This window comes from Panthera leo, chromosome E1 (assembly GCF_018350215.1).
Source record: "Panthera leo isolate Ple1 chromosome E1, P.leo_Ple1_pat1.1, whole genome shotgun sequence".
NCBI classification, from domain to species: Eukaryota; Metazoa; Chordata; class Mammalia; order Carnivora; family Felidae; genus Panthera; species Panthera leo.
The window spans coordinates 27,674,586-27,688,475 of record NC_056692.1 but is presented as its reverse complement, the minus strand read 5'-3'; the positions used below and the strand labels follow the sequence as shown (position 1 = coordinate 27,688,475).

The following is a 13,890-nucleotide window of genomic DNA, read 5'->3' as shown; positions in this document are numbered from 1 at the left end:
AACGCATGTAAAATACTAGAAAAGTAAAAGGCTATGCAAAAAGGAAAAGACTTATAATAGAGGAATTACAAGTGCAAGGAGGAGAGGAAGAACCATCAAAGGAGACTGAGAAGACAGAACCCTAAAAGTTACATAAGAGAGTATGATGATCTAGAAGACTAGAGAAGAAAGTATATCAAAGAGGGAATGATGAACATTTAGATGGCAGCAGTCACTTAGCAGCTGCTAAATGGGTCGGACCTGAGAAGAGAGTATAGGATTTAGCAACAGGAAGGTCACATTGGTGGTATTTTCAAGCTTTTCAGTAAACTTGTGCTATTTAATTCCTTTTGGTCATGGAGAAAGGATTGACAAGATAGATAGTTAATGCTAAACTCTCTTCTTTTTGTGGTCTTGTGGAACTAGTGGTAGTTTGACCTTGTGTAAGTATGTAGCATCTAGATTGCTTTTCACAGAAAACTTAGGATACTGTTGTTTTTGCTTGAATGTCAACCTGGTCAGTGTGAACAAGTGGTTGTTAAGATTACACTAATAGCAGCAGTAGGGAATGAAATTTCTCTTGTGAGAACCCCATACTCAGAACTGCAGGAACTAGTCATTTGGAAGGTAACATTATTTAGATTCAGAAAAGCTAACTAAGAGAATCTGTGATGTGTGGGCATTACAGTCCGTTGACTGCAGGTGGCATTCCTTGAGGTTGCTATAGAAAGAAAGAAAATAGCTTTAAAGAGGGAAAAATTCAGCCCTGATTTTAATTGTTTGGTCCACTAAGAAAAAGAATACCAAGTCAGGTGGAAACTTTGCCTTTAAACATTTTTAGTTTAATGTGTTATTCTAGATTTAGAATACATATGATTAACTTGTGGGGGGTGGTGGCGGTGATCAGAAATTCAACATTTAAGTGCTGTCACCGTAGCAAGGGTATACTCAGTAGATAGAATCATCATAACATGTGGGCTGAGATGAGGCTGTTCTAGACGAGTCTCTCAAAGTTAATTGATGGAAACTTCCCACTTTCCAGAATGTTTATTACCTTAGCAATGCTATGCCACGACTGCTAGAACACAGCTGTGGGTGCTATGCCAACGCCCACGTTGCCAGTGTCAGGAAGGATGTACTTTTAAACCTCTAATTTATCTAATAATGTCTTTAGTGATTTGTGTAGGTTTGGCATTGTGATGAAAATGCTTCCTAGCCTGGTTTATAATGAGAATTCAGTTTGCAGCCTTAAAATGTATATTGTCTTAACATGCATGTGGAAGGTACTAACAAATCAACTTAGAAAAAGATCTGACTAAAATACTGTCCTGTCCATCTAACAGGATTTATCTACCCATAATATTTGAAAATGAATGCAAATTAAATGTTTTTATGCCATAGTAACTTTTTGTGGGTTCTGTTCTGTACCAAGATGGCAATACACAGTGCTAGAAGGGAGCTACCTTTCAGATTCAATTCCAGTCTGACTCCTTTTCTTTTCTCTAATGGAAAATGTGAATTGGACTCATCAACCTATAGAATGGAGGTATAATGAAAAGCTCTTGTAAATAAATATATTTAAAATGTTTTAAATTTATTTTTGAGAGAGAGAGAGCACGAGCAGGAGCAGAGGAGGGACAGAGAGAGAGGGGAACAGACGATCTGAAGCAGGCTCTGCGCTGACAGGAAGACATGGCGCTCGAACTCAGAAAACCGTGAGATCATGACCTGAGCTGAAGTCAGAGGCTAAATGGACTGAGCCACCCTGGCGACCCTCTTGTAAATAAATATTTTTAAAAAAATTTTTAAGTTTATTTATTTTGAGAGAGAGCACGTGAGAACAAGCAGGAGAGGAGCGGAGAGAAGGAGAAACAGATCCCAAGCAAGCTCTGCACCATCAGTGAGGGGCTCAAACTCACAAAATGTGAGATCATTACCTGAGCTGAGATTGCGAGTGGGATCTTAACCAACTTAATCAACTGAGCCATGCAGGGCACCCCGTAAATAAATATTTTTAAAGAGGTAGGAAATAGTATTCTCTTGTTTGAAATATTAAGCTTCATAACCAGTTGGTGACAATATTATGTTATATTATGTTTACAGTATAGATGTGTCTGTAAGAAAACAAGCTATACAAAATCTGATGGATTCTTTCATAACTAGTGGATTCACTGCAAGAATTGATTATACAGTACAGTTTATGAAGCTTAATACAGTCTGGATTTCTGCCTTACAATATGTAACATTGAGAAAGTCAATATACACAGAAATTCAAATCTGCATCCATGTAGCATAACTAACATAAAGAGCTTTAATGAAGTGGCTTGTTTTATTTATGTGACTACACTTAAAAATTAAAATTAAATGGACCCCTAATTAATGATGTTTCAGCGTTGTTCAAAGGCTTGTGTATAGTTTATATATGACTTAGATAAAAACTAGACAAAGATTTTATTTTTATCTGTGAAGACAAAAAGTATGTACTTTGATGCCTAAAGCAAACAAGAAAGTAATAAATTGGTATTTGACTTTAAGTGAGCCAGTCTCCTGGGGCGCCTGGGTGGCTTAGTCACTTAAGTGTCCAACTTTTGGTTTCAGCTCAGGTCATGATCTCACAGTTTGTGAGTTCGAGCCCTGCATCAGGCAAAACCTGCTTGGGATTCTCTGTTTCCCTCACTCTGCACCTCCCCCATTCACTCTCTCTCAAAAAAAATAAACTTAAAAAAAATTTTTTTTTAAATAAAAGAGCCAGTCTCCCAAAATGACACACACTGCAAAAGTTAAAAATTTTCTAACCATACTCTACTTTAGCAATGCTCTCAAGATAATAACATCTGTAATCTCAGTTCCCTAAACTGCCTTGAGTACTGGCCTTCCTCTGATATTTGCTATGCAATAATACATTTGCCAAACTTTGAGACCTGTATGAGCACTGTATATGCTTCTTTCAAGGGTTGTATAAGAAATGGTAAAAGAAAGCAGTTTTGCTATGTTATTATCATGTTAGTCACTCTGGATAATTCTCTTAAAAATGACAAGCTCTAATGATAAGTTTTTATTTGACTTGTATCAAATATTCTTTGATGTGACTATGTTTTAAAATATATTTGCAATTCTGATTTTTCAGAAATAATCACTTTCACTTCAGAGTCAAAATCATAAGAACTTATTCACGCTAAGTGTTATAGCTTTTTGACAGGTAGAAGTAGCTGATGTGGGTGAAGCGTCTAGCTTGATGTTTTATATCTAGCTATTAGTCAGCTAATCCTCCTTCCTACTTCACTGAAAATATTTTCATTCTGTCTGACAAAAAGTAAAAAATTACATTAACTGGGACTAAAAATGTATTGCAGATGACACATTAATGAGACTAATGGTTCTTGCCTTATTCTTTAAAGTTTTCATATTCTTACCTTTGGTGAGCCTCCTAGATCCTAGATATTTTAATAATTACACAAAAGATATCCTTTTTCTTGGCAGGGGAGGAATTATAGGGAATAAGATTACAATAAAAGTTTTAAGGTAATTTTAATATAAATTTGAAACAAAAGGACCAAGTAAATCTTCTAAGTATATATTAAAATTCCACTTATGCAAAATATTTGGATGTGACTGGCTAAAATAAAGCATGATAGAAAAGTAAAGTCAAGCAATGCTAACAAAGAGTTTATTTAGGTCTATGGAGAAAAATTTTGACTTATCAAGAAAAATTCAGTTAACTTGGCATGAAAGAAGAAATGGTAATATGGCTTATAAAACATTTGGATTTCAAGGGATGCCATCAGTTTATTTCATAATTGTTAAAGGGCAGTGGCTTCCAAAAAAAATTTTTTTATCACAATCAGGATTCAGTATATACTTATGTATGTTTCCAGAATACATACTTAGCCTTACCTCATGTACCCTATCTCCTTTTTTAATTTTTAGATTATTTTTTTATTTTATTTTTTAAAATTTACATCCAAGTTAGCATATGGTGCAACAATGATTTCAGTAGATTCCTTAATGCCCCTTACCCATTTGGCCCATCCCCCCTCCCACAACCCCTCCAGTAACCCTCTGTTTATTCTCCATATTTAAGAGTCTCTTATGTTTTGTCCCCCTCTGTTTTTATATTATTTTTGCTTCCCCTTATGTTCATCTGTTTTGTCTCTTAAAGTCCTCATATGAGTGAAGTCCTATGATATTTGTCTTTCTCTAATTTCGCTTAGCATAATACCCTCTAGTTCCATCCACATAGTTGCAAATGGTAAGATTTCATTCTTTTTGATTGCTGGGTAATATTCCATTGAATATATATACCACATCTTCTTTATCCATTCATCCGTTGATGGACATTTGGGCTCTTTCCATACTTTGGCTGTTGTCGATAGCACTGCTGTAAACATTGGGGTGCATGTGTCCCTTCAAAACAGCCTACCTGTATCCCTTGGATATATACCTAGTAGTGCAATTGCTGGGTTGTAAGGTAGTTCTATTTTTAATTTTTTGAGGAACCTCCATACTGTTTTCCAGAGTGGCTGCACCAGTTTGCATTCCCACCAGCAGTACAAAAGAGATCCTCTTTCTCTGCATCCTTGCCAACATCTGTTGTTGCCGGAGTTGTTAATTTTGGCCATTCTGACAGGTGTGAGGTGGTATCTCAGTGTGGTTTTGATTTGTATTCCCCTGATGATGAGTGATGTTGGGCATTTTTTCATGTGTTAGTTGGCCATCTGGATGTCTTCTTTGGAAGACATGTCTATTCATGTCTTTTGACCATTCCTTCACTGGATTATTTGTTTTTTTGGGTGTTGAGTTTGGTAAGTTCTTTATAGATTTTGTACCTATTTCCTTTTTAAAAAAAAAAAATTCTGGTCACAATTCATAAATTCATTAACCACTAATGGATCACAACCTATAATTTGAAAAATACTGATGAATAATAAGGATAGCTAATTTTATGATTTTTTTCCCTTCAAGACTTAGAATGTAAACATTGTCATTTTATCTGTTTCTAAACCACTCAACTACGTACTTTCTTAGCCTCACCTAAACCTTGCTATCACAAAAATTGCACTGGCTCCAAAATCCTATCCACAGGCATCCTGCTTTCAGGCTACAATATTTCGTTCTTCCAGGTTATGTGCCCAAGTGCTCCCAACTACAGTTGTTTCATTACATATAGATCACACTGATTTGCCACTTGTGTCTCTTCTTTCTTAGCCACTTTAAAGTCCAAGGTCTTGGGGCGCCTGGGTGGCTCAGTCGGTTGGGTGGCCGACTTCGGCTCAGGTCATGATCTCACGGTCCGTGAGTTCGAGCCCCGCGTCGGGCTCTGTGCTGACAGCTCGGAGCCTGGAGCCTGTTTCAGATTCTGTGTCTCCCTCTCTCTGACCCTCCCCCGTTCATGCTTTGTCTCTCTCTGTCTCAAAAATAAATAAACGTTAAAAAAAAAAAAATTTAAAGTCCAAGGTCTAAGGTTGTAATCACATGCTTAAAAGATAATAAATTTCCATGTCTCTTCTTCACTTTTTAATACTTACCTTGCAAAATCCCAAATCTTGACAAACTAGACAATTCTTTTTACCTACACATATTCCAACACATGAACATAGATGGAGAAAATCGTACAACCAAAAAGACTGGTTTCATTTAAAAATTGTCTCAAGCTTCCAACAGTCTCTTAGCACTGACAGTCCTACTCTCTTTTTCATACTACATTCTCATCCCTCCTGCTGCATGTACTTTCTTTCTACCCTTACCACCCAGCTGATAACCTACCCCAATGATTCTCAAAGTGTTGTCCCTAGACCAGCAGCATGAACCTCATCTGGGAACTTGCTAGACATGAAAATTTTCAAGTCTTCAGATCTACTGAGTCAGAAACTCTAGGGATGAGACCCAGCAATCTGTGTTTTAACAAGCCCTGCAAGGTAACTCTGATGTCTGCAAAAGTTTGAGAACTGCTGATCTAACCTACCATACTTCATTGAGAAGCCATGCTCTAGAATTTAAGCTCCAGAGGAGGGGTTATTTTTGTTTTTGTTTTTAATGTTTATTTATTTTGAGAGATAAAATGCATTAGTTGGGGAGAGGCAGAGAAGGAAGGAGAAAGAGAATCCCAAGCAGGTTCTGTGCTGTCAGACAGGCACAGAGCCTGACATGGGGCTCGATCCCACAAACTGTGAGATCATGACCCGAACTGAAATCAAAAGTCAGACACTTAAACAACTGAGCCACCCAGGTACCCATTTTTTAAAAAAAATATAATTGACATACAATATTAGTTTAAGGTAAACCACACAGTGATCCAACAATTATATATACTATGAAACACTATACAAAGTTACTACACTATTATTGACTGTATTCCCTATGCTGTACTTTTCCTCCCCATGACTTATTTATTTTATAACTGGAAGTCTGTCCCCCTTAATCCCCTTCATTTATTTTCCACACCTTCCTGTCCTCTGGCAACCACTAGTTTGTTCTCTGTATTAGTTTATTTCTGTTCTTTGTTCATTCATTTGATTTTTGGATTCCACATATAAGTGAAATCATATGGTCTTTTTTTCTGACTTATTTCACTTAGGTTCATTCATGTTATCTTGAAAGGCAAGATTTCATTATTTTTTATAGCTGGTATTCAATTGTATATAAACTACATAATTCTTCATCCCTCTGTGGATGGACATTTAGGTTGTTCCCTTACCTTGGCTATTATAAATAGTGCTGCAATAAACATAGGAAGGCATATATCTTTTTGAATTAGTGTTTTTGTTTTCTTTGGGTAAATAACCAGAGGTGGAATTACTTAGTTGTATGGTATCTCTGGTTTAATTTTTTGAGGAACCTTAATGCTGTTTTTCATAGTGGCTACACCAACTTACATTCCCGCCAACAGTGTATGAGGGTTACAAAGGCAGGAGTTGTCTTTTTTGGTCATTTATATCCTGAGTGCCAGAATGGTTCCTGGAACACTGTAAGCCTCAATAAGTTACTGTTGAATCATACCTTTAGATGGGAATACTCTTATTTCCTACTAAGAAGTCTAGAAGCCTACCTGCATCTGTACCCATTTTCTTCCTTCCTTCTCCAACTGGTGAAATGTGCCTCATGCTATCAAAGGTCAGCATTATCAGATATGAATTAGATCTCATCTCTTCTTGCCTTCTCAGGAACTTTGCTCCTTTGGTCATCCCCTGTGTCCTACATTATCTATCAGCCTTTCTCTACTAGATCATTTCCTTTAATATACAATCAGATTCTACACCATTCTAAAATAAGAACAGACTCCCTCTCCTCATATGCCCTTTCAGTTACTGTCCCATTTCTGTTTGCCTTCACTGCCACACTTCCTTGCTTTCCATTTCTAATCTTATTTTCACCTCCACTATTCAGTGGTTCTTAACAAAGTCAGTAATTTTTTAAACATCTTTATTGAGATATAATTCACATACCATAAAAGTTACCCATTTAAAGTGTACAATGGTTTTCATACATTCAGAAGTGTTTAATCATCACTACAATCCAAGATTTAGAATATTTTCATCACTCCCAAGAGAAACTTCCTACCCATCAGCAGTTACTCCCTACGCACCTCACCCCTCTGCCCTAGGCTACCGCTACTGTACTCTGTTTCTATAGATTTGCCTATTCTGGACTTTTCCTTTGAATGGAATCATAGAGTGTGTGGTCTTTTGTGACTGGCTTCTATCATCCTAATGTTTCCAAGGTTTATCCACATTGTAGCATGTATGTATACTTTATTCCTTTTATGGCTGAATAATAATCCATTGTATGAATATACTGTCTTTTATTTATGCATAATCAGTTGATGGACAGTTGGTTGTTTATGCTCTTTGGCTATTATGAATAATGGTGCTATGAACATATACAAGTTTTTGCGTGGTTACTTCTCTTGGCTATATACCTATAAGTGGAATTGCTTGGCTATATAATAACTTAAGCATTTTAAGGAACTGCTAAAGCAGCTGTACTAGATACCAGAAATATTGTTGTAGCTTGTTTTAGAAAAACAATCTGCCATAGTCTGTTCTGGCCACACAATTCACATCCTTCACACATGCAAAATACACTTGCCCCCTCCCAAGAAGGTCTCCCAAAGTTCCATTTCTTAATGGCATCAGGCTCAGGCTTGAAGTTTAGAAACTCAGTGAGGTCAGGTGCAGATGAGATTCCTTGGGTACAATTTCCTGATGACAGCTCCTGGAGTATAGTTCCACTTGATATGAAAACATGGTGACTAAAGAAGCAAACTAGGGGCGCCTGGTTGCTCAGTCAGTTAAGTGTCTGACTTTGGCTCAGGTCATGATCTCACGGTTTGTGAGTTCAAGCCCTGCATAGGGCTCTGTGCTGATGGTGCAGAACCTACCTGGGGTTCTCTCTCTACCCCTCTTTCTGCCTGTCCCAGTTTCTCTCTCTCTTAAAACAAGCAAATCTAAAAAAAAAATTAAAAAAAGAAGCAAACTATACAACCTTCCCATAACTACCCAAATACAATGGTGAGGCTTGAGATACCCTTCCTATTCCACAAGAGGCAATACTCTTTTTATAATCTCTTCCTATGTGGTATGTTCTTCTACAGTTTTAAATACCATCCATACAAGGGCGCCTGGCTGGCTCAGTTGGTTAAGTGTCTGACTCTTGATTTTGGCTCAGGTCAGAAGCTCATGCCATGGTTCATGAGTTAGAGCCTGGCATTGGGCTCTGCACTGACAGTGTGGAGCCTGTTTGGGATTCTCTCCCCCCAACTACCCCGTCCATTTCCTGCTTGTACACATGTACACTCACGCTCTCTCTCTCAAAAAAAAAAAAAAAAAAAAAAAAGAATAAAAAGCAACTTAAAAAAAAAAACATACCATCCGTACATTCATGGCTTCTGAATTTCCTGACATCTCTGAGTTCCACGCTAGAATATCTAATAACTATTTGATACCTTTAACTAGGATATCTCACAGATATTTCCAATTTAACATGCTAAAATTAACTCTTACTTTCTTCTTCACCCTTTCCTCCCACAAACCTGTTCTTTTCCTGGTTTCTCCATCTAGGGGAATGATGCCACATTCACCTAGTTGCTCAGTCCAAAACCCAGGACTCAGTCTCAATTCTTTTCTCTGACCTCTGTATTCCAGTAATCAGCAAGTTCTGTATTTTCTTTCTCCAGATTATACTCTTTTTTTCAATCTCACCTGGATTACAACAATCTTGTTATTGGACACCATTCTTTATTCTTGCTCCTTTTGGATTTCCATTGGTAGTCAAAGTCATATTTTAATTAATATGTCTGGTTATGGCATGCCCTTGCTCACAGTCTTCAGTGACTTCCCACTGCACTTTGAGTAAGATCTGAATTCCTTTCCATGGTCCAAAAGGTTCATATAACTGGCCATTGCTTGTCACTCTGACCTTATTCCCTGCCATCTTTCCTCCTTTTCCACTATCTTCATCTTCTCTGGGCTTTTCTCAGTTCCTCAAACATCCCAAGCTCTCAGAAGGGATCTGTACACATGGTACTTTCTCTGCCTGGAATATTCTCTCCCAACTTCCCACACCCACAAAACTGAATCTTTCCTGTTCTTTAGGAATAGATTCCTGAATCTATTGGAATCCAGGAATCCAAGGTACAGATTCCTGACCATTCTAAGTAGGTATCCCCCTCTTTATTTTCTATCACTGTAACCTGTTTGTTTCTTTTATAAAACTTATCCCAATTTTAACTATTTGTTTACTTATTTATCATGTCTCCCTAACTAGATTATAAGCCCTACTGAGTCAGAGGTCATGTCTGTGTTATTCACCATTGTATACCCAATTCCAAGCCAGAATGCCTAGCACGTAATATATACTCAATAAATGTGTTGAACAGTGTTTAAAGATATAATTTTGTTTTGAGATAAATATATTAATACTAAGTAATTATTAATGTTAAATGGATTATTTCCTAATTCTTACTGAAATAGCCCTTTCTCTTTCAGTAATTGCCCTTCCTTTTTGGCTGCTGCTTTAGCCAGAGCCACATCAGACGAAGTCCTTCAGAGTGATCTTTCTGCACATTATATCCCAAAGGAAACAGATGGCACAGAAGGAACTGTGGGTGAGTACCTTTCTACATTATTCGCTTAAAAATATTAAAATATGGGGCGCCTGGGTGGCTCAGTCAGTTGAGTGTCCAACTCTCGATTTCAGCTCAGCTCATGGTTTCATGGTCATGGGATGGAGCCCCATGTCAGGCTTTGTGCTGAACATGGAGCCTGCTTGGGATTCTGTCTCTCTCTCTGCCCCTCCTGTGCTCACATGTGTACTCTCTCTCTCAAAATAAACTTTATATATATATTAAAATCTTCTCATGTGTAGTGACACACAGAAAATGTCTACACAACATGAAATCTAATTCTTTATGCACTTATTGATTTTAGCAGAAGAAGGAGAAAAAAATGCAAAATTATATATATTTCAAACTAGTCAATAAAAGGAGGGAAAAAGAAAAAATACAGGTGTATTTTGAAAATATGTGACAATAACTGGAGCAAGAGACTGCCCTAACAAAATATTATCATAAATAATGCCTGGGTAAATGGAAAGAGTAAAGTGAGAAGTGTGAAGACACAACAGAAAAGATGAGTGAGTGAGGGGAGAGAGAGTTTGAGCAAAACCTATTTAAAACTTTTCACTTACCTTTAAGAATCCAAGTGAAAAATCATATAAAAATTCAAGAAATCAGTTGTAACATAACTTCTCATTCATTATATTAAATTTTATTTCTACCAATAAATAGAGTTCTTTATGACAACTATGTAACGTGATTTAATTGCATGGATCACTGGACATCTTTTTTCCAGGCAAATTAAGAGGTTTTATTTTTGAAGGAAGGCCTATTTTATTAACATATTATGCTTATACATATTTGCCAGGCTCTAAAGAAATACCTAGTTTCTTATAAATTAGGAATTACTACTCAAAATCATTAAGGAATTTTATTTTTTTTAACTTTTTTTTAACGTTTATTCATTTTTGAGAGAGAGGGAGCACAAGCAGGGGAGGAGCAGAGACAGGGAGACACAGAATCTGAAGCAGGTTCCAGGCTCTGAGCTGTCCCCACATAGCCTGATGCGAACTCACAAACCATGAGATCATGACCTGAGCTGAAGTTGGATGCTTAACTGACTGAGCCACCTAGGCGCCACCCCCCTTTTAACTTTTTTTTTTAAGGAATTTTAATATTTCATTTTATTCCAACTTAAGCATTTGCCTTTAAACATGGTGCATAAGGAGCAAAGCATATATTAATGAATCAGAGTAGCTAATCCCAGAGAACTTGAGGCAGATATAAAAGTAAACATTTCTGTTCTTCCTTTATCTCTCTAGATCATTTTTGACAGAAAATTGGCAAGAAAGGAATTCCTCTTCTTGTTTTTACTGAGAGTAATTGATTCACTTGGAACCAAATTGTTCCAGAGACAACTTGGATGGAATTCCTGTTACAAAGCATTGGTCTTTCCTCTGTTACTGATGCATGAAGTAAAAGCCCTGTAATGAAAAGATGAGGGAGATTAAATTCTGCTTCACTGCAGCCTGGGTGATGGCTGACTCAGTTCCAGCTCAGTACAGTGACATTAACGACTAATGAGTAATTTACAGCTGCGAGGGGGTGGATTGCTACTTTGGACAATTTTCTCTTTTTCACACCCTTTTTTATTTTATTTTTCCATTTCAAGCAGCAATTATACATACTGATGTTCTACACTCCCTGCAGAAGGAAAATACTTAACGTAGCAAGATTGAAGTGTTGCCCTGCATGCCTATTTTGGAAGAATATTTGGAACCCCCATAAGATAGCAAAAGTGAAATGGTGGTATCATTGGTAGTTCTGATTTTATGTTTTTTCAATAGATTACCCAGTAATGTCTCCAGGCCATGGCTGTGATTCAGAATGATCTGTTGTAATCTAACTATTTGCAAGTCCCTAATCCTTTTAACCCAAATCACTCAGTGTGAACTGCTGCTGAGGAGAATCTCTACAGGGCATATTGTGTTTATCCACACATTAGAGTGGGAAATGAGCTTACTGAGTAAGGTCTGCTGTCACTGGATTACAGGCACTCAAGTCTCCAATGAAACGCCATTGTCTCTCCTCTTAGTTGTTTCCAAAAACAGACTTAAAAAAAATCCTTAACCTAAAAGTTTGTCACCCATAGCAGAATGTTTGCTAAATGACCTTGTGTGTCTCTTGGTACAAATTTAGTTTGGCGGATGTAACGCCTATCCAGACAACCTAAAATCTATTTAAAATATCCCAGTGTAAAAATTAAACACAAGAAGGGGAAAATGATCACTAATACTGAGGAAATTAAAAGAATTATGAAAATTTTGTGTAAATAAACCTGAAAACCTGGGTATTTTCTAGAAAAATACAAGTTAACAAACTTTACCTAAGAAGAAAGAGATTGAGAAGATTGCCCAGGAGCAGTCTTCCAAAAAGGAGAAAGAATAGATGATTCTACAGGTGAACATTTTCAAATGATCAAAGACAGATAATTCCAATGTTTCTTAGAATGAATTATCCAATTGCACAAAGGAGGAAAATTTGTAAACCATAACACCGATAACCAAAACTTGCCTGAAACAAAACTAAAAAACGATATGAGGGGTCAGTCTTAGTAATCAATGTAAAAAATCTTAAGTAAAATACTTGTATATTGAGTACAATAGTTAATTCATTCAATGTGTATTTTCTTGAGGCCTGACCATATGCTTAGCATGTGCTGAAGAGACCATAAAACAAAAATAATAGGAAGCCTGTTAGCATAATTTATATATTAATAGGTCAAAAGAAAAACAGCAGAATAATCTCAAAAGATGCCCAAAGAAGCATTTGATTAAATTCAATTATCCATTCCTAATTTTAAAAATATACTTAATAAAGTAGAACTAGATGGGTACCTCTTGGACACTGTAGGACAAAATTTGACTCAGAGCAAAATCTAGCATTTGTGCATAATGTATGCTTAAGAATTTTTTAGTTGCAGGGTGCCTGGCTGTCTCAGTTGGATGATCATGTGATTCTTGATCTTGGGGTTGTAAGTTCGAGCTCCATGTTGGGTATAGAGATTATTTAAAAATAAAATCTTAAAAAAAAATTTTTTTTTAGTTGCAAGTGACCACTAACAGACTGGCTTCAGCAAAACAGAATTTATTGGCTACCCTTCAATGTATGGGCTACACGGCTAGATGCAAGGCTTCACATGATTCATCAGAACCTGGCATTTCTCCAAATCTCAGCTGTATTCTTTTTTTTTTTTTTTTTTGAAGTAGGCTCCACACCCAACATGAGGCTTGAACTCACAACCCTGAGATCAGCAGTTGCATGCTCTACCAAATGAGCCAGGCACCCCTCTTTAATTTTGATTTTATTTTCAGGCTCCATTTTCAGGCAAGATCACTGCTAGGCCACCAGGTCTTCAACTGCCCAGGTGCAAATCAAGCAGGAAAATAAGAGTAACTAACTACTCAGTTGCTCTTACATAAATCACAGATTCACTCTAACCAGCCCAGCTTGGGTTATTTCCAATTCCTGAACCCATCACTGTGGCCAGAGGAATGTGATTCTCTAATTAGCTAGACCTGAATCACATGTTTTACTCCTAGATACACAGGAACTGAGAGAAGGAAATGTCTCTGGTAGAAAGAGGAATGTTTGCTAGGTGGCAAAAAAACCCCAAACACATTAAAGCAAAGTTCTGACTCGAAATAGGAAATAAAGTAAAATAACTAGGAATATATTCTTTAAGAAATATGAAGCTCCTGGGGCGCCTGGCGGGCTCAGTTGGAAGAGCATGTGAACTCTGGGTCATGAGTTCGAGCCCTACGTTGGGGGTAGAAAATTACTTTAAAAAAAATCCTATG

At 37.0% G+C, this 13,890-nt stretch overlaps 1 protein-coding gene across 1 annotated transcript in view; it reads left to right on the top strand.

Moving 5' to 3' along the window:
- PPM1E (protein phosphatase, Mg2+/Mn2+ dependent 1E) overlaps positions 1–13,890 on the top strand; it is a 212,562-nt gene that overhangs the window by 179,963 nt on the left and 18,709 nt on the right. The window contains exon 2 of the mRNA XM_042915300.1: positions 9,963–10,081. Coding sequence (XP_042771234.1) covers positions 9,963–10,081 — 119 coding nt within the window. The remainder of the gene's footprint in view (positions 1–9,962; positions 10,082–13,890) is intronic.